The sequence below is a fragment of the Diadema antillarum genome, unplaced genomic scaffold (genome assembly GCF_040938485.1).
Source record: "Diadema antillarum isolate AM-2024a unplaced genomic scaffold, OU_Dant_1.0 seq00000541_RagTag, whole genome shotgun sequence".
NCBI classification, from domain to species: Eukaryota; Metazoa; Echinodermata; class Echinoidea; order Diadematoida; family Diadematidae; genus Diadema; species Diadema antillarum.
This window is the reverse complement of record NW_027271488.1, coordinates 91,364-114,210: the sequence shown is the minus strand read 5'-3', so window position 1 is coordinate 114,210 and position 22,847 is coordinate 91,364. Positions and strand designations below refer to the sequence as shown.

General features: G+C 37.4%; 1 protein-coding gene across 1 annotated transcript in view; it reads left to right on the top strand.

Annotated features, from left to right (window-relative positions):
• The first annotated feature begins 491 nt into the window (after positions 1-491).
• LOC139734701 (uncharacterized) overlaps positions 492-22,847 on the top strand; it is a 54,284-nt gene continuing 31,928 nt past the window's right edge. Inside the window, exons 1-2 of the mRNA XM_071645494.1 lie at positions 492-951; positions 16,608-16,819. Of these exons, the coding sequence (XP_071501595.1) occupies positions 738-951; positions 16,608-16,819 (426 nt within the window). The 5' untranslated portion in view covers positions 492-737. The remainder of the gene's footprint in view (positions 952-16,607; positions 16,820-22,847) is intronic.

Below are 22,847 nucleotides of genomic sequence, written 5' to 3'. Positions count from 1 at the left end.
TTGTTCCCGTACAGGCCTGCTTGAGCTGTGTTTTCGAATTGAGACAGACTACGTGTGACACCTTCATGCCATCGCATCAGTCTTCGGTCTCATCCCTCCCCAAGGAAACGCTTCTACCAGTCTCTTCCCCCCTCCCAATCCCTCCAGCTAACCCTGTCTGTCTCCCTTCAACCATTCATGCCACCTCTTCCAGCAACGTTGTGTCCTTCTCCCAGAGCGTTACCTGCACCACTTTAGTTGTGACATCATACAATACATCAACAAGCTCCTCAGCTTTGACAGCCCCAATATCTTACCCCCCTCAACCAACAGCATCCGAAAATGCATGCCCCCCGAAATGTCCAGCACCTTCCACGATACTAACTACGAGCATATCAACTGCGGCAACACAAACGGTCAGCACATCAACGCCTGCAGCACAGGCAAGTACTCCTACAACACAAACAACCACTTCATCAACTCCTACAGCACAAACAACTAATACATCAACTCTTGGAGCACAGACAACCATCATATCAAGTGTAGCAACACAAGCAACGGTCATATCAACTCCCACAACACAAACTACGGATGTATCCACTCCCGATGAACAAACTACCGACACATTAAATCTCGCAACACAGACAACCTGTAAATCAACTCTTGCAATACAAACAACAACCACTGTCCCAACTCCTCAGTCCTGTTCTTCTCCTTCTCAGCCCCACTCAACCTCAAACTCCTCTCTATCTTCACCAATGGTAATGGACGAGACCCCTCCCCTGTCAATAGAGAATGGGGACCCAAAATGGAGAGCTGAGCTGAAAGAAGGGCTGCAGAAGCTGAAGGAGTTGACACCATGGTCCAACAGCTTGTCTGCAGAATTGGTCAAGGGAATTGGGGCTCTCTACTGGGGTCATGATGACAAACAACAAGACATTGCCAACACTTTCTGTGAACTTGGTGGCGCAGGTGAGTATCCCCCTCTGCCTCTATTATGTACTCATTAAATATTTTATTTGTAAATCATACTTTACGGGTGTTGGAGGTAAATGATTTTGATAAATGTGTGTTGACATATTATATTTTACACCAAGCTATACTGAGATGTGACATTTATACAGACACAGCACAAAGGCACTCCCAGGACTCTGTAATTTTATTGATCTTCTCACCCCCTCCCCACCCCCCTTGCCTCCCCAATCCACCCCCCCCCCCCTTGCCTCCCCGGCTCCCTTCCTTTGAAACACACTGGCATCTAGCCCATCTCACAATTAGTGGCTTGAGTGTTTCTGTTTGTTTGTTTGTGTGTGTGTGTTTTGCTTTGTTTTGTTTTGTTTTTTGCATTTTTAAGTGATGGGTAGTGACAGATTGCATTATATGAAAATCATTGGAAGTAGTATAAATGAATATATCAATGCTAGAAAATTGCTAAATTGTGGGTTTACCAGAGGACTAGTGTCCCTCCTTCAGATCCTTAACTGGATCGCATTTAAGGTACATTTATGAACTTTGCTTCTGAAACTGTGCAAGAAAAGTGACTTTCTAAATTCTTGCTGGCAGATGTGTGATCAGAAAACTTGTAAACATCATGGCCAAATACTGAGGAAGCAATTTGCCATGGGAATTCTAAGCCATTTTGGATACATCCATATGTAAGAGATGATCCTGATGATCAGAACTTGACTCTCAGCCAATCGCAAAGATCTATATTAAACATGTTTTCAATGTTAACACCGGTATTTGATTTCGAATTGGACTTCCTGTACAAATTGAAATTATTGTTCGGATTGAAATCCACCCAGCTTTTGCTGTCGACTTTGTACACTGTCACATGATGTGCATGTGAGCAGCTGCGTGATTACATTGTATCTATAATAGGTCTAAAATAATGTATAAAATTTCACACTTCTCATTCTGTCCTCAAAAATTTATGATTGAAGCTTCAAAAATAGCTCTGTTCTCCAGTCGAGATATGAAATGTGAAAAGTTGAGATTGTTATAGGTTTGTCACCATTTCATGGGAATGGTAATTGCGCCAATATCCTGCCATTAAAAAAAAAATTCATGGCAAGTGAATGAAGTTTGTGTATTTTTTTCATTGAAGAATCAGTGCAGAACAGATTGCCACTATGAGACCTGGAAAAGCAATCAGTTTATCTGGAAATTGTAGTATGTGTAGTCAATCACTGTGGCTTCATTGATTTGTCATTTTAAGAAATCCAGTTAGAGTTGTGCTGTTTTGTACCTCTAAACCACAGAGTCCTGATGACTCTACCCTTTTAGTGTTTGTCATGGCATTTGGCAGCATATCAGTCACAATGATGATGTCATACTGTAAAAGTGGAAATTTTCGCGGTGTTAAAATTTTCGCGCATTTCGCGCAACCAGAAACTAGCGCGAAAATAAAAGCACGCGAAAATTTTTGCTTGCCATATGTGCCTGTGCGTGATGTCTTGATTCCGCGGAATTAAAAACACGCCAAACTCTTCAGACCCGGCCAAGCGCGAAAAATTAGTCACGCGAAAATATCCGCTTTTAAAGTAATTGCTAGCAGCACAAAATAGAGTTCATTTAAAGGTCAAGGTGGTAACTAGCATAACGGGGAAAAGATGCAAATAGTGAGAATAATGTAGGCTCTCAATATGTTTTTGATGGCGTTTATTTTGAATGTTTAAAGTCCATTTTTTTTGCTCAGCTGTTAAGTATGTTTGCCTGTGATTAAATGTACAATCTGAATCTAAATACACTGTAGGTCCTCTAAAGTGTGAGATGTATCCATTTTCCATCTGATAAAGCAGTAAAAGATCATTGAGGCTCTCCTTTATTCTTCATAAATGTGTGTGAAAACTTACATTAAACAAGATTCTATATCATATGATGATACAAAATTATCATACAAGCCCACTAATATCCCTAATTGTGTGATTGAAATAACCCGAAGGTGACGTCTTGGTGACTTTTTGCAGCAAAATTTGTGTGATTATATTTGAGTAAAGTGTCACATGAGAGTACAGTATTCTATATTGCAATGCAGAGACTATATTATTACAGTGTGATGGTATTGTAATGTTTGTACATGATACAATGTATGTGTATCAAACTACAGAATTTATTTCACCAAGGCTCTAACTTGCATTGCCACTCTTTCATCAAAGCTTTCTCAAAGGCATGATTGCTTTTAAATGGAGGCTGCTTTAAAACTGAGGCCTGCAATAGGATAGAGCATTCAGAAAAGTGTACTGTAAAAGTGGGAATTTTCGCGGTGTTGAAATTTTAGCGCATTTTGCGCAACCAGAAAGTACTGCGAAAATAAAAACATATTTTTGCTTGGCATATGTTCCTGTGCGTGCAGTGTGCGTGATGTATTTATTCCGCGGAAAGCCCTTCTCACCCGGCCAAGTGCGAAAAATTAGTCGCGCAAAAATATCCACTTTTACAGTATTCTTAAAACATGATGAATGAAATGTGCAAGCTAAAATTTTAGCTAAATATTTGTGAAACTGTAAAAGTGGAAATTTTCGCGCATTTTTTTGCAACTAGAAACTACACTAGCATGAAATTTTAAGCATGTGAATATTTTTGCTTACCATATATTCCAGTACTGTAAAAGTGGAAATTTTTGCGGTGTTTAAATTTTCGCGCATTTCGCGCAACCAGAAACTAGCGCGAAAATAAAAGCACACAAATATTTTTGCTTGCCATATGTTCATGTGCGTGATGTCTTGATTCCGCGGAGCTAAAAACAAGCGAAACTCTTCTGACCCGGCCAAGCGCAAAAAATTAGTCGCGCAAAAATATCCACTTTTACAGTAGTTGATGTCTAGATTTCGCGGAATTCAAAACATGCGAAACCCTTCTTACTGGGCCCAGCGCGAAAAACTAGTTGTGCGAAAATATCCACTTTTACATTATTTGGTCAGTGTACTGAATGATTTTACTAGGTGATACCCTGTGCTGTGTATGATTAAAGGACAAGTTCACCTTCATAGACATGTGGGTTGAGTAAACACAGCAATATTAGTAGAACACATCAGTGAGAGTTTGAGCAAAATCGGAAAATCCGTTAAAGAGTTATGCATTTTTGAAGTTTCTGCTCAGTCACGGCTGGATGAAAAGACTACCATATCTTGTGATGTCACAACGATATAAAGAAAGAATAAAGAAAATTCAACATATTTCAATTTTTCTCGCATAACAAAAGAACACTCCACTTCTCTCTTTCAGAAGGCAGGGGGAATAATTTTACCCTTAACATACGTCAGCAGCAAGTCGAAGAAATGTGCACTTTATTCAAAAAGTAAAGTTTTGTGAAATTCTCTTTTTATTTTCCTTATATAGTTGTACGCATGTGACATTGTACACTGTAGTAGTCTTCTCTTCCAGCAGTGACTGCGCAGATACTTAAAATATTCGTAACTTTTGAACAGATTGTCCAATTTTCCTCAAACTTTCACTGATGTGTTCTACTAATATTGCTGCATTCTCTCAATCCTTATGTATATGAAGGTGAACTTGTCCTTTAAAAACCAAGCAAATTGTGTGTTCAGCATTCATAGTACCTAGCATGTTGTTGCTGATATTGCTACATCACTTGCTGTCATGATGCACGCAGTGTGCTTGACTTACGTTGTAGTTACCAGTTGTGTTTGATCTAGTGCAGGTACATACATGTATATTTTAGATTTTTTTTCTTCTTCTAGTAATAATTTTGTGTGACACAGGGTGGGTATATCAACTCACTTCTAGAGCAGAATTAAGGTTTCCAAACAACAGAGTTTTGGGCAGTTGATAAACCCATTTATGAAGAGCTCTGTTTTGATTATGGGGTTAGAAATGCATAATTCTGAAACACTGAAGAAAGTGTGAGTGCAAATGTGTTTGAGCCAGAAATGCATTTCTGTAGAGTTGATGAATGCGAAGTTGTTAGGAAACGTGTAACTATAGCTCGGACCTGCCCATGCCAACTACACTTCTCTGCTCCTTGAATCAAACTGTGCGATGAATCTGCATAGTGACAGGGCCTCCCAATAAACTCATCACAGAGTTGATAAATGCACATCAACTCAAGAAATATGAGCCAAAAGGCATTTGCAAACATGTTTTGATAGTGCATATTGAAACGCATGCAACAAATTTGGGAAAGTTGATAAACGCAGCCTCAGTCATGTTCCTGTGACTACGACTCCTCACATTTTTGGTGCATGAGTTTCAACATTTCACTTGTGTAGGATTGCTTTTCTTTGCAGTTGGTTCTGAAAATATGTCCACAACATGGATTTACAATATATAGTACGGTCTGCTATGTCGAAATATTGGATCCCGTGAGATTTTCGTGCCAAAATTGATTTTTTTAGCTAACTTGGTCAATTTGGGGGTGCTGAATCCAAAAAACTTTGGTTCCATTTTTTTTGACCACGTCTTCAGCCGCCATTTTTAATTTCAAAATGGCCGCCAGAGCAAACTGTATTTTGACCCAGATCTCATAATGTGCGCATCATGGAAGGTTCAAATTTGATGCAAAAAGCATGTTTATAACGTCAGACATTGTGATACACCATTTCCTGATATTGTAGATTGTTTTGATACAATTTGAGGGCTGCCATCTTGAAATTCAAAATGGCCGCCATAGCTAAATGCATTTTTACCTGTATCTCAGGTTGTAAGCATTATGGAAAGTATAAATTTGGGCCACAAAGCATGCTTATGATGTCAGATATGCTAATATATACATATTTGTTTTAAATGATGGATAATTTTGGTTGGCGGCCATCTTGAAATTCAAAATGGCCACTATAGCAAATGTAATTGGGCCTATATCTCATATTGTATGCATTGTGTAAGGTTCTAACTTGGGGCAAAGAGCAGGCGTTTGCTATCATACTTTCTGAAACATCTTTATCTGAAATGATGGTCCATTTTGATATCATAGGTGGCCATCTTGAAATTCAAAATGGCCGCCATACCAGAATGTATATTTTGACCCGTATTTCATGCTGTAAACAATACAGAAAGTTCACATTTCGGGCATAAACTGGACTCATGATGTTGAACATTCAGATGTACTTTGATCCCCTCCCTAAAATTGCAGATCATTTTTGAGGCTGCCATTTTATCATTCAAAATGGCTGCTTTTCAGCTAATATCTGTGGTCGACAAGCAACTTTTAGGCATATCAATGTTTATGGTGGTGTACATTGTACATTATTTTACAAACACAGACACACACACATAATCATATACATTCTGTAATAATGGATTATTCGCATTGGCTGCCACTCATGAAATTCAAGATGATTTCGACCCATATTTGGTACTGTAAGATCTTTACCCTGCAAACTCAAGCATGCTGGAGCACTTTCATGTAGGACCTATGTGTAAGTCAATCACTTCAATAAATATTGTTATCATTGCATAGGAGGGACTGCTTCCTGTAGGTACACTGTCATGTTGAAATGCAAAATGGCTGCCATGGGAAACATTCCTTTAAGAGCATTGCATTTGGGTAAAACTTGTGAATGGGAAATCATGTGATTCTGGTGTCAAAGCAAATGACTTTCAAAAGTGCCTCAATAACTGTGTCTGGGTGACTAAATGCCCCCATTTAGACAATTTGGTTGTAGAGTTTAAATAAACAATATTAGGCGTGTACTAGAAAATTTATTGGAAATTTACTTTAGTTAATGTCTTCTAGGCTCATTCCCTGCATGTGTTCTTAAAGTCACAGCACTTGTATAAAGGGCTGTACACAGGGGAGAATTGGTTCTAAATTCTTCCAGAAACAATGACTTTTGCATTTCTTGTCATTATTATGAACATGATAATGAATTATGTGGCTACCGTTGGTGTAGGAAGCTCAAAGCATTTAATTGCACAGTTTATGTATATCCGCTGGAAACAACTACAATGTACCATATTAAATTCCCCTGTATAGTAGAGGCACAAATTAGGTTTTGAAGGTTTACAAGGTTTGTTCTCTGGATGTGTTGTATCAAGACTCTGCGAAAGCAAAGCGGGAGATTTTCCAGGTTGAAGTCATCCACGCCCAACTTCTGGAAGGCATGGACTGTGTCACTGGACATTCTGCATGATTCAAGGCTTAGAGAATTCTTGATCCGTCGGCTCTTAGAGACATCCTCAAATTTTCAACTTCAGCCTGTGCCATGAAAGACATGACCAAGCAGACCTTTGTTTTTCGCAACAATTTGCAGAACATAATCTCTCAACATTGTCAATTGTACTTAATCATCTCCCCCTTTCCAGTGATGGAGCAGACAACATGCGATGCAGTACTAAAAGTAAAGCAAAGATCCATTAGGAGAATAAAAATGTCAGTGTCTATACGTAATAATCATCAATATCTCTAAAATTCCCTGTTGCTCTTGAAGTAGCATTTAATACATGCAACGGAATGAGGATATCTGCTTCCTCATTGTGACGGGTGACAGCTCCCATGGCATCTTTGATGAACCTTTTGTTTCTTTTTTTCCCCGTTCTGTGTCAGATGGAATTGACTGATCAGTATTTCAACTTTCAGGCTGATTATTTGGCTCAGTTTTGTGGGTTTCTACGGCATGGGTATGAAAAATGAACCTTTGTTAGTCAGAATGAGGAGAAGGCCATAAATTGTGAGATGAAGAGTGATTGTGGAATTACTTGATAGAACAGTAGAACTTATAACTTCCGATAATTGTATCCTCCAGTAATGACTGGATAATGACAGGTCTATCAGACTGTTGTACCAGTAGAAGTGTTATAAGAAGGTAGTGGTCTTCTTAAGCTTAGTGACTTTTGATCCAATCTTACATGGTGTATTTCAATTGCAAGAGCTGACTGACTGGCCTTTCTCATATTATCATAGACAGATTTTTTTTTTAATTCTTTCAGATACAAATTCTTAGTACAGAACATGAAAACATCCATTTTCATCCCTTTCTAGAATATCCTCCTTGAATGTTTCCGATACCTGATTGCCAAACACTATGTTCATCAGTTTCAATGCAGTGATAATTTTTGAGATTACCCTCGTGTGATGGAATTGTAAATTGTTGAGGAATTCTGATGCATCCAAAGTGCCACAGAACTGAGCTATTATTGCTCCTTGGTAGTTTTAGAGTCATTGGCGGTACAGCAGTAAGCATCTTGGAAGTCTTGATAATTTGAGGATGACCCACACAAGGGCAATCAGGAAAAACCTACTCATTGGCATTCCTTATTCATTCTGTGTTAGTCCAGAAATACATCCAGCAATTATGAGCTCCCTGATGAATTGTTTTATTTTGTGGTCAACAAACAAGCTTGTGAATGGGATGCCTGGTAGGGTGACCATGGCATTTCTTGACATTGCGAGACTTTTCCGTGTTTGTCTTCATTCTCTCAAGGCAGCATCAAGTTTTTGAAGATCACCTTTAATTGTATCAATGCTTACTTTTGTACAAATATTTGATAACTGGGATTGAATGTAACTATTGACGAGGTTCCACGAAACCAAATAATGTTTTGCCTGAGAGGCAAAAACAAATCACGTGTAAGCGAATCACATACCCGCTTGGCGCTGTTATGGGACGTGGGATGTAACGCTTACACGCTTGCCCACACTTATGGGAAATAGTATGGGACCCCTCCCCTCCCCCCCCCCCCCACACACACACAGTTTTTGCCCCTCAGGATGGCTTGATGACGTCATTGGAACATCGTCCTTACAGTCTGAATTTATGGCGGCCATTTTGAATTAAGAGATGGCTGTCGTTCTGCGTGACCTGAAAGTGAATTCGGTCTAACTAAGAAAATTTTGGCAAATTTATCTAGGGCGCTTACCACAGTATCATATGTTTTTCTATGGCCACCATCTTGAATTTCAAGATGGTGGCCTATCTATTGATCGACAATAGGAAACAGCTGTATTGGAACGTTGGACACCACTAGCATGTCTATTACTGAGAATTTGATGCTTCTACAATAATTGCAACATGAGATATGGGTAAAAATGTTATGGCGGCCATTTTGAATTTCAAGATGGCAGCCCAGAAATTGTATCAAAACAAGCCACAATAACAGAAAATGATATATCAGAGTGGCTGACATCACAACCATGCATTTTGCACCAAATTTGAAGCTTCTACAATGCTCACTGCATGAGATATGGTTCAAAATACTATTTGCTATGGTGGCCATTTTGAAATTCAAGATGGCAGCCTACAAATTGTATCAAAACAATCCACAATATCAGAAAAAGATATACCAGAGTGTCTGACATCACAACCATGCACTTTGTACCAAATTTGAAGCTTCTATAATACTCACTTAATGAGATATGGATAAAATTACAGTTTACTATGGCGGCCATTTTGAAATTCAAAATGGTGGCTGAAGACGTGGTCGGAAAAAATGGAACCAAACTTTTTTGGATTCAGCACCCCCAAATTGACAAAGTTAGCCAAAAAAAATCAATTTTGGCACAAAAATCTCACGGGATTACATAGTAGCCTCTACTAATACATGTTGTATCTGTCCATTGACCATTATACAGCTGTACACTGGAGATCTATGATTTCAAAACCCAAAATAGATGAGCAGTGTTTCAAATGTGATGCCAAAAGAAACTTTGTACATTGTATGACATCTATGTTAAATTACAGTGCCCTTCTTTTCAAATATCTATAGACTCTACTGTACATACTGTACTTCTTTTCCTTTCTCTATTACAAACATATGTAGGACTTGACTTTCGGTTATGAATGTCACAAGACTTTTACATGTGATGATTTTTTTATATGATATCTCCTTGGGACTTTGTGTGTGTGTGTGTGTGTGTGTGTGTGTGTGTGTGCATACAATGTACGTGTGTGTGTGTGAAGTGCAAGCTCCTCAATCACTGAAACTTCTTTTGATGCATATCAGTTGTTCAGAGCTGTAGCATATTCTTGTGCACCATTAGTATTAAATGCCGCTTTTAGGGTTAATTTCAAATCCTTTCAGAGCTGAGCTGGACTTCAGAAGCGGGTCCACAATTAAAGGCATAATCTACCATAAATTTGCAGATGAAACAAAAACTTAGCATCAGTGCTTCAAAATAGTTTTAAAATGTGAGTTAGGGATAGAAACAACCAATTGATGTAAAAATTTGAACCAGTATAATCGATGCTAATTATTGTTAAATACAATGTATATAATGTGAGCAATAGTTATACCACGGTAATAAAAATGTTTCCAGACTCAACCATCTACAGTCATTGTTTTTACATATTTATGAGAAATATAGTGATATTTCTGTATATTTTAGGCCTTTTTTGCAAAAATGTTATATGTTAAGATGTTTCGTGATACAGCTCTTGTATGACATATGCATACAAAGTGTATCATCTTCAACATTTTCTAAATCACTGCTCCCCAAGGCCAACAGGACCTTTAAAACAAGTAACACTGAGCGTCATTTTTTTCCACCTGTGACCTCAGGCATGAGAGTTTCTCCAGGTTTGGCGATTGCACTGGCATTTACAATGTACTGTACACGCTATTGCTGGTGAGTCTAATTGTGTGCAAATTGGGACTTCTGGATATTATCGCAAGTGGTTAAATTTGCCGTTATGGAGTACAGTACTTCATGAAGAAATGTATGCCTGCACATCACATTCATGTCAAGATCAGAATTAATACTTTTATGTGTTTTTAAATTCACCCGACTCGCGAAATTCGCAAAAATAAAAACCTTGCAAAACATTCGGCCTATACAGTAGGCTAGCCATGATGTTGACCTTGGTTGCAGTACAAATTTATGAGAAGAAATTAGGCCAAGTAAAAAAAGAAACCAGTTTCTCGTCCTCGCGCGCATCGATTTTGGCCGCCGCATCGATTTTTTTACTATTTACTATTTTCAAAATGGCGCTGAAAATACCAAGAAATTCATAATTCTCGTCCCAGCCCGCTCCTTGCCCGCATCGACTTTCAGTTGCCGCATCAACTTTTTTGAAAGTTGTTAATTTTTTGGCCGCCGAAAAAAAAATCGACAATTCACCTACCAATCGTAATATCTTATTTCTAATTACGCCTTGCGTCCTCTACTTAGCTGTAGTACAGCTGTAGCTTCTGTAGTGCGTATGTACGTAACAACGCACTGCGAGCTCGGCAAGAAGGAATGACCCACAAAGCAGTTGAACTGTATAGTAGTTGGATGGGCGGGCCTGGGCTGTGATGTACAGCTCACTCGGTACGTCGTGATGTAGACAGGACGTTGAGCATCTTCTGTAGGCTACATTTCTCTCGTGCTGTTGCCCGCTTCATGTGCTGCTAGATTGATTGCGCAATGTAACCACAAACCCTGTTATAACGAGGTCCGTGGGACCGGCGATATTACCTTGTTATAACCGGTACCTTGCTATAACCATACTCATCAAAAAGAGAGAATAAAGGGAGATTATTTTTGAATTAGACGAAGAAATAGAGGCTGAAATGATAAGTTAATTCTTTATTGTAATTCTTGTTTGTTAAGCTTTTTCTAAACACCAGCGCAAATATGGGGGCAAATATATAGAGTAAACATACAGGCCTTGTTTACCGTAACTTGCTAGGTATTTTTACGCTGTTGGTGCCCAGCGGGAATGCGATGATTTCATGAATCATTTCGGCTGTAATCTTGTACAATGTATGATCGATGCGCTCGAAGGGATTAAAAATGCGTTCTTTATTTTCTTCCGAAAATCTCTTCGCGCTTTGTACATCCGTTCTTGAACTGTTGAATGCGTTTGTTTCTATTTCCGAGCAACGATTAAGTAGGTTAACATGCGTTATTCAACAATTTTTACGCTACTGTCGCCCGGCGAGATCGCGATGATTTCATTAATTATTTCGGCTTTAATCATACACACTCATATATTAAAATTATCATTCGTTAAATGATAATGAACAAATCCAGATCTATTCAAACTAATAAATGCGTTTGTTTCTTTTTCCGAGCACCGATTAAGTAGGTTAACATGCGTTATTTAATTATTTTTACTCTACTGTCACCTGGCAGGATCGCGATGATTTCACCAATCATTTCTGCTTTGATCATACACACTCATACCTAAATTATCATTTATTAAATGATAATGAACAAATCCAGATCTATTCAAACTAATAAATGCGTTTGCTTCTTTTTCTGAACACCGATTAAGTATAGGTTAACATGCGTTACTCAACTATTTTAACGCTACTGTCACCCGGCGGGATCGGGGAGATGATTTTATTATTTCGGCTTTAATCATCCAAACTCATATTTGCTCAAAACCAGCAAAAGAACTGGAAGTCGGAACTAAAATTGGAAAGGATATAATGACGAGTTGCACACGCATTCCAATTGTCCATTTTTGGTCACAATTTTATTGTCGCTACATGAAAAGTTTTTGAATGCGTTATCTATTTTTTTCTCGTTGCGCTGTGGTCTGACCTCATATCACGCACGCGTTTCTCGCGAAAAAGAAAGTCGAATGATTATGTTTAATAATTTAGTAGGAACATCGGAAGGTGTTCCTGTGTCTTATCGCGTAATTAAGAAGAAAACATGGAAGGAACGGTTCTCTGCAAAACGGGAAAAGACGTGGATAGCGAGATTTCGGTTTCCAATGTTTCATTTGTCGCGTGTTTGAAAGTGGCAATTTGGTCAAGAAATGGAACCTCGTTATATCCGATCAAATTGCTTATGTTTTTCTTTATCATGATTTACCGAAATTGTCCTTGTTATAACCGGAATCTCGTTATAACCGAACACGTTATAACCGATTCGTTCTGCCATTACACGCAAAGGAAAACGGGACCAACGCGATCACCTCGTTATAAGCGGTTCCTTGTTATAACCGAACTCGTTACGGGTTTCACTGTAGTAGAGGAGACCAGCCAGCCAGCATAGCATGCGTTCTGGAGCTGGAAAAAAAAAATCGTGGAGTGATGGAGAGAACCGATCTCAAGCGCACGTGTGCACAGCAAACGACTTTAAATAGTGAATATAGTATTCAACTGGTTCGTATTCTGTCTTCAGTAAAAAGAAAATCAGGTGGTTGTTTCACAGGGTTGACAATTGGCAGTACTGTCTGCGGCATTTTAAATCCTTGAGCGAATAAGTTTTCATATGAGAAAAGATCTAACTCGGTAAGTTTGTGTTGTGTTGAAAGGCAAAAATAATGCTATGCATTTCCAGAGATGGTTGGATTCATAGGTTCAACAAGTGATGCATAAATGTGTATATTTTATGTGAAAAAACGTTTTTTTTCTTCCATACCCTTGATATGACTGAATGAATACAGTCACAGTGTAGTTAAATTGGTATACTTGTCATGCATAAACAGCAATATACGCAGATTTGGTATTAAATTGTGCATCACTCAAAGGATAAGTGGTTTATATCACTGCTGCTTCTTGGTAGCACTGTAATGATGGCCATGGAAGAAATGAAGGGAGAATGTGACTTACTCACAGGTACATGTTTTACAACATAATGTAGTTTTGGTATACAATCATTCATCATCCAAATGGAGAGTGATTATCAAATGTCTTTTTAGAACATGAAGAAACATCTTTAAATGTTTAATGCCATAATGCCATATCAGTATCATTTTGACATCCATCTGCACTTATTGTACAATCCAGTTTCCAGTTAAATGTGCTACAATTGCACTGTGAAGAAATGCAGATACATACCAGCTGTGTGGACACAAAAAGTCTTAAACACAAATGATAAATAAAGCAGTGTTTTGAATATCATGGAATTTATTTCAGTCGTCCATTTGGTGAAAGACATGTTTTACACCTGTTTCAATTAATAGCATAATACATCAGAATTGCAAGTACACTGGTATCAGAAATGCCATTACAACACTATTATACCAGTATTAAGATGGCCATTTTCCCTTCGACATCTGTAGTGGAAAGAAAAAGCAAATGTATTTCTGCATGCATGAAGTTTCATTTCAAGTATGGTACATATATCTATTTGTTTGAAAATGCACAGAGTGCAGGCAAGACATACACTTGGGACCTGGTCTCTCATAACACAGCTACCAGAGTGATATTTCATTTCGTAATTTGGATATAGAAAATAGTAAAGCCCTCTCTCGTTACCTTTCTCAGAATTACCGGACGAGAAACACATATTACTTTCATTTTGACAATCCTCGAAAAAATAGTAAGATATCAAATAGTAAGGACCTCCCTCATCGCCTTGCTCAAAAAACCCGGACGAGAAACTACTTTTCTTTTTTTACTTGGCCTTATGTTTTGCCTGTGCCTAGACAAAACATTGTTGAATTGACCCATATTAATGACATGATTCAAAAGGAGGTAACAATTTAAGGAAGAAATCAAGAATAAAACTGAGGAAGACAGAACTCAAAAAAATTAGGATAATAGGCTGGTACAATGTGTAGTATATTGTCATGCATGCATTTATTTGCATTTGTTCGCCCATTTGTTCACCCAGTGTGAAATTACAGGAAGTAAAGTGTCATGCCTGTGAGGTTTTGTGCTGGTGTACCAAACCATGCGGAGCAACAAGTCTAAATAATTGATACGAGGCATGTCCACAGGAAATTAGTACTAATATGTTTAAAATTACAGTATAATTGAGGGATTATGGTAAGGAGAAGAGCAACACGACACTACATACATATTTCATTAGATCGCTTTACTAATTGCAATTGGCTTTTAACACATGAAAATTTGCTGTCTTTTTCATTAAATGGCTTTTAAATCATCACTTCCATTAGTTCAAGGACACTCATCTATGAAGATTGGTCAGTTACCGGGATTATTACCTTGCTGAAACTGTATGAGAGATAAATTGGAATTGAGGTTCTGTGAAAGGTAATTGTCTTGAAAAGTTGAAATTGTCACAGCAACCAACAAGCAGACTCCCATAGAATTTACATTTCATTCAAAACAAGCCTATCATAAATGAGTCCAATCTTTCTTTGAAATAGATAGCAACCAACTTCTGTTAATGAATCTATTTCGATAAATTTTCTTGGATGCATGGTTGTTCACCCTGCAAAGATACAAGTATTTATTTTTATTGTGCAACAAGGGAATAATTTGTTATAGAAAATACAATTTTAATGCTATTCTTGTAAATCAATTTGTTTTGTTTGCAATGTCAGTGCAAGCAAAAAGCATATCAAAGCATTTAGTAGCTTTGTGACTATATTCTTTATGTAAGCATACATCTGGTCTAAACTGTAGATGTTAAACCATATGTACATGTACAGTGAAGGATAGAAATTATACAACATACATTATAATACATGTAGGTTAGTGAAATGTCAAGTGATGTTTTAATTCCTGTACTGCTTGACTTTTGCTGTATCTCAGACAACATGAAGTGTGTTGAATTAAACATACGCAGGTCATCCATTTACAGAAAAGTGCCCCGGTATGTTGTAAGAGCTCTGAACTATGTAATTCGTAATAGTTCTTATAGCTCAGATGTTATGTACAAACCTGTAAATGTTCCTTTCCGTAGCAGAGGGAAAAGGAAAAGCCAACCCGTCCTTGATTTTTCAACATTTGTTCAAAGGACTTTCATTTTTTTTTGTCTCATAGAAATCCAATGGCTTTTGAGAAAAGTGTAAACAGTTATTACATGGTATACAATATACAAAAGATTGAAATACTCCAGCTTGTATCTTGAATCTGTATTGTAGACAGCTTAAAAGCATCTTTGCTGTTGAATAGCTACAGTAGGTTTTTCAAACAGTTGTGTGCCTCCTTTGTCACATGGAACATTAAAAAATGTATTCATCAGTGATTGGTCAGATAGCTTCATGCAGTGTCTCCCTATTGTGTGTCATTATAGAACTGTTTATCACAGAGGCATTCCAGTCCAGTTTCAAGATTATGATATAAAGTCAGTCTGATATTAAAGGAAGAGTAAAATCTTACGAGTACAACTGCAACAGTGAAAATCTGATCTAAATCAGATATTGGGGTGTTATGAAATTGTGAAGTTTTGCCAATTTCTGCGAAATAGTTCTTGTGCAGTTACAAATATCATATGCAAATGAGTGAGCTGATGATGTCACATCACAATTATTAATTGATGATTTAGACACAAACAGTTGACCAATATTTAATACCTCTGATATCAATTTTAGCAACAAAAAATACCCCAAAACAAAACATAATAACATAATGTTATTCCTGGTTAAATAACTTCAGAATAATGATTGTTTACTGATATTGGGGTTGGGCACTGGGGCATAACTATGTTTGCATGAAGAACTAGAAATTTCAAAATTTTAAGTACATTCTATGATAAGTTCTTAAAGGATGACATCACTTTACTATTTGCATTGATATTCAATTGACTGTTCAAGGATTATTTCCCGAAAAATTAGAAAAGAACTCAAAAATGTTATACACATTTGTAACTACATGTACCTCACTTTTCATCCAATTTTGATCAGATTGTTGTTTTGCTAATTTTTTTTTTTTTTCAGACTAACTTTTAGCTGTGCACACAGGAATTCCCTTTTAAGGACTTGGCAGCTTTAGGATACACAGAGTTGGAAGGCTTTTTGCTTTACAAATAATGGGTATCATTTCTTTCATTTGGTTAACTCCCTTGGCCACCCCCCCCCCCCCCTCCCACCCCACCCCAGAGTTGTTCATCAACATGCTGCTAGAGTTGACCAAGAAGGGACTGTTCAGCAGCAACACCAACTGGCAGATTGCATTCTACATCTACAACACCCTGTGGAACTTCAGCGATGCCAGCCTCAGCCTAGCCCTCAGGCTGGGGGAGAAAGGCATGGTTAGGCTGTGCACCACCAACATCTCCCACAAGCCCTACAGGGAGAACATGGATCAGAAGGTGAGCAAAAATGACATTGATATAAAGATGAAAGAAAATAAAATCAGCCAAAGAAAACAAACAAAATGAGAGAGTAGAAGCAAACAACACAAAACAAAACCAAACAAATTAAAAACTGATACATGTACAGTATTGGTTGAATGTATGAAGTTGTATGGGTACGAAATATGTTTGAAGAGTTTGCGATGTTTTCACGTGAGAGCACTCAGAGCTGTAACATTATACTTCTTGCTGTTTTCTATGCTTCTGCCACGTAGTGATGCCAGAGGCATTATTGTGTTTACACTTTGTTATTTTACCATTTCCCCCCTTTTTCTTTGCTTCCACGTACAATGTAGCCATAAATCAAATCATGTGTAGAGTATATGCCCAAAAATTAATGCCTCTTTATGTCTACGAAATTTGATAGATTTTGAAACCAGGCCTCTTCCTCTGCATGGGTTGCTGTAGGAGGGAAATTTGAGTGCACAAGAGGCAGAAGAAGCACCCTCGTGTCATTTCGGGTTTTAAATGTTAGTTGTGATATGTGTGGTTATTCTTAGGTAACTTGTGTGTTTGTTTGTTTGTTTGTGTGTTTGTCTGTTACATGAGCTCACCAGGCAACGGCTAGGGCACCCAGAGCGTGTAACCTTTTTTTAGATGAGGTGAGATTTGTTTGCAGCCATCAGTCGCCTCCTAAACAGAAACGAACAAGGTCTGACACCCACCTGCATGCAAAATGCCAATTCATGCCCGAAGTCAATTTTTGGTTAACAGAGTGAAATCAGACAAACAGGACAGCAAGACCTTTGAATAAATCTTTGAAAAATTATCAAAAGAAATGAAATTGTAAAGTGTTGCATATTTTCACTGCACAGTGATATGGTAGTACTAGTGACAATCACATGATATGGACATAGGTCTTTTTTTTTTGTAATTTGATATTTACCTATTCAATGTCTCAAATGCAATATTCATCAAAACCAGTTCATATTATAAATATTGGGTAATTCCATGGTAAAAGAGTTCTTGTCAGGAATGTCAGGTCATTTCATTTTTCCAATGAGCATTACCACCAATACAATATGATCTTTGAGAACACTTTTTATGAGAGATAACTTTGCCGCAATATTTCTTCACACAAGCATTCTAGTAGAATGTATGCCAAAATGACAATTTTTGTGTGAACGTATGTAATTGGACTGATACCTTCTTAATACTGCTAACATATAAGGTCAAATGATAAATGTTCACTGAAAATTTGTTGTTTTTCAACTAAATGGCTTGATATTGACTAAAAAGATTATAACAACCCTTTAATTCTATTGAACACTGTGGGTCATACCATTTCTAAACTTGCCAGTGGTGGTGAATGTATGTTACATGGACTGACCAAATTGTCATATTTTGGAATCTCCAATTTTTAAGAAAATTCCACCTCTGCATTTGCAAGTTTTTAGTCTAGTCCAAAAAAAAAAAGAAAAGAAAAGAAGAATCAACTTGAATATGAGGTGACATTGCTCTCAAAACACAGAGTGGATTTTCATTTTTGCATATTTTGCTCAAAACACAGAAACCCGCCCAATAAATCACCAAATGCTGAGGTGCAATGGCAAATTCACTCGCAATTCCATTCCTGTCATATGTACTGTAGCTTGCATGTGATGATTGAATATCATGCAAGTGGTATCTGCTAATGGATTTGTGAGTTCTGAGTTTCTGACACTGTTTTGTGTGCAAAAGTCATGCCTCATCATTTGAAAGAAAGGTAATCATAGATTTTTCATAAAATGTACATCATAGCAAAGCTTGGCATTTTCTCAATAACTTTGCTCGTTGCCTGTCCAGTGTAACAAAAATCTATACAATGGTACATAGATCTGAAATACAGAATGTCTTCCCAAAACATGCCTACTTTGCAGTTTCAAAATAATGTGGCACACAAGGAGTTTACGCAGTTGTGCATGAAGAGTTTAAGAAACTTTTTTTTTTTTTTTTTTTTGGAAGAGGAATGTGAACAGTTAGTGCCATTCTGTAATAGATGGATGGGAGAGTGTTTACTTGTTGATGGGTTTCAGTTTGGTATTTAGCCAAATTTCCCCTACCGTCCTTGCCTGAATATCAAGCGAGCTGTGCAGTATACCACTTCCAAAAAAAAAAAAAAAAAAAAAAAGTTTCTTAAACTCTTCATGCGCAGTTGTGCATGAAGAGTTTAAGAAACTTTTTTTTTTTTTTTTTTGGAAGTGGTATACTGCACAGCTCGCTTGATATTCAGTTGTGCATGAAGAGTTTAAGAAACTTTTTTTTTTTTTTTTTTTGGAAGAGGAATGTGAACAGTTAGTGCCATTCTGTAATAGATGGATGGGAGAGTGTTTACTTGTTGATGGGTTTCAGTTTGGTATTTAGCCAAATTTCCCCTACCGTCCTTGCCTGAATATCAAGCGAGCTGTGCAGTATACCACTTCCAAAAAAAAAAAAAAAAAAAAAGTTTCTTAAATTCTTCATGCGCAGTTGTGCATGAAGAGTTTAAGAAACTTTTTTTTTTTTTTTTTTTTGGAAGTGGTATACTGCACAGCTCGCTTGATATTCAGTTGTGCATGAAGAGTTTAAGAAACTTTTTTTTTTTTTTTTTTGGAAGAGGAATGTGAACAGTTAGTGCCATTCTGTAATAGATGGATGGGAGAGTGTTAACTTGTTGATGGGTTTCAGTTTGGTATTTAGCCAAATTTCCCCTACCGTCCTTGCCTGAATATCAAGCGAGCTGTGCAGTATACCACTTATCCTTAATACACTCATTTCATTATGCAGTGGCAGACACCATCCCACCCCCCCCCCAAAAAAAATAAATCAAGAACAAAAAGGATATAGAATATTTCAACAATGATAGAAGACAAAACTTGAAACCATGCATTTCAGGCAAGTGTAAAGTTAAAGAGTCTGAATGTGGACCAGGGGGGTGTTTCATAAAGCTGTTCGTAAAGTTACGAACAACTTACGAGTGACTGGTGATCAGTTCTTGTGCTGAATTATGGAAATTCTGATAAGTATAGCACATCAGAACTGATCACCAGTCGCTCGTAAGAATAAAACAACATCTGGTTTCTAGGATGTGAGGCTTGCAACAGAGATTTCGATTACAAATTACATATCCTCACCTCAAAGCCCCAGAAAGTAACATGCTTTTGTGAATCATCCGGGGAGATTTTCTGATCATAGTACCGAGATTACCTTTTTTCATGACCTTCCATAACCTTGCATTGTTATCCAAAAACAAACTATCACTCCACATCAGAACCAATTCATAATCCTCTTCGAAACCATTTAATATCTTGCTATTGTTGGTAACCTTGGTGATGCTATATGATGCGAGAGCTTTTTAAGCTGTCAGTCAGCTCATGCATGCGAGTTTCCAATTCAGTGTTGTTAAATATAAGCTTTTGAAGCCAGAGGGTACTAGATAATAGAAAACACATTTACAGCATGAATCTTTTGTGATCTGTGGCTGAAGGCCTTTTTGCCAGCATGAAACTTTTGTAAATTGCCACTGGCATTCAATGCATTGTGTAGACAAACACTTTTGGCATTCTTGGCTCCTCACCAACTTCATGAAAGTTTCACACACATGAATATTTCTGGTTTTACACAAACAAGGAAATAAAAGTAGAGATTTGACCTGTGTAACACTGATGGTCTTTAGCAAACCCTTAGAGCTTTTATTGGGGGGTGGGGGAAGGGGGGGGGGGGTTTCAGAGGGCTCTTTGGTATCCTTTCCCACCAATACCAAGTTCTCATTTTTAGAGCTGGTCTCTGAGGTACTTGACATATAAGAAACATTTTGTCCATCTTACAAACAAAATACTTAACACTGGAATACACTCTTGGCTCATAGTACAAAAGAATACATTCAAGTACAGTATATATTCACATACTACCATTTTTAATAAAAGTCTTAGATTTTCTTACTCAGTGTGAGATTGTGCCTTTGCTAAAATCTTCTCACTACAGGAAATATCTTGAATCACACTGAGTGATATTGTTTTGTTTTGTTTCTGTTTCTGTTATGGTACAGTTTGAAAAAAAACAAACCACAACTCATCTATATTGTTTTATTTCATTCTATCATTTTGATTGCAATTAACTTCAAACTATTACAAGCAGGGAAGATCTTTTATACTCTCGTTCTTTTCCACACTTTACGGACACAGAGGTATTATAACCTGATAACACCATCTATAATGCAAAAACCCATTTGGCCTAAAAGCATTGTAATTTAGCCGCCGCTGTACACTCTAATAAACACTACAGGGTACCATCAATTCCATTTGATAGAGAACATCCTGTTTATGCACAATGCATGCTAAAGTCTCTTCCCTACCACTAATCTGATGTTTACCACATGAGACACTTTAATCGATGATAATGGGGAGGGGGAAAGGGGGGAGGGGCAGGTTGTTCCACACCAAGAAGTAAATTCATGGTACAACTGCCAGGCAAAGTATTCCTGTTGTGTTTGTTTTTTGAAGTCCTTGTTTAACCTGGTACGGCAATGGCAGCGATATTGGTTGCACGATGTCTGATGATGGAATTAGCTGAGTGGATTGGTGGACTAACTGCAGTCAGAGGTTGCTTCAAACACCATTTCTTTCCCATCAAAAGTCTGAATAAGGACATCACATAGCTATCAGCATAAATCATACAGAGCTGTGATTCCTGTTGGAACTTTGCTGTGTTAATGTTATGTATCTAACCTCTCTATTACCAGGTCCTAAAAAAAACAACAACTAAAACTGTGGGACTTTCCATCGTGAGCTGTGTGATGTTGTTCAAATGCATGAAAGAAAAAAAAAATAGCATACCAGAGTTTTGAAAGTCACTATCAAATTATCTGTGATGAAATGTCACATGGTAAAATTGGTATGAAACTACCATCATAATTAGTCTTTCTAATGCTACTCTGAAATGGAAATGTTTCATATATCCAGGCTGTGTATCCACTCACTGTCACATTTTCATTTATTAGAATAATTTCCAGCAACATTTTTTCAATATTTTGTAGCTCTTTAAAAAAATATATGTGACCGGCTGGACACGTCCAGTCAGTGTTGACCTACAATAGCTCAGACTCAATTAGACAAAATCAATCACCTGGTTCTATTTAATAAGGACTGGGAAAAGAAGGAATGCTCAAAGATAATTTTTCTGTTTCTGTTACAAAAAAAAAGGTGTCTTTATTACTTCACTTTGTTGCAGTATTTCAAACTAAGCCAAAACTCAAATAACTCCAAAATTGTAACATTAGACTGAACGCAAAACAAACGAGTTTAAAACAACGAAAAGCAACTTATAGCAAATTAAAAACAACTAATAACAAAACAACACTAAAAGCAACAAGAGGCAATGCAACAACAGCTCTTAAAAGCAACGCAACGAATCTAAAGCAAACGGTTAAAAGTGGCTAATAACAGAGCAACATTTAAAAATAACAAAATGCAACGCAACAAGCAACGAATAACAACGCAACACTGTCCGACGCAGAATACAGCAAGTCCGTGTCCCTTTCCCACAGAAGCTACATAACACAAGGGATGAACCAATCATCTCGTTACTTTACACACTCATATTTACATAACGCAGCGACATGTGTATTTACAATATGTATTTTCCAATATGTGAACATTACAATACATTGTATTATCTGAATTAAAGCTGGTAATATTTGATTATTCAAGCTTTCGTTGATACGCAATTCATCTGTAAAACCATACAGTTTTGAATGTACGATATGATTGTCGCCTGCAACCAAATACATATGTCACACGGACTCAATAGCGTTAATGCACTATCGTCAAACTTCCATGACAGGCAAACTCTATATCTTCTATCAACAACAGTAACAACATTATTTGATTCAAGGAGGCAAAGCCATCTGAAAAGTAAACTCCAAGAATGCAAAACATAATAATTATTATGTCATAGTAATATTCCGCCTGTTGATTTCATTACCATACAAGATATGAGACACAATATTGAGAAAAACTATTCACCTCTG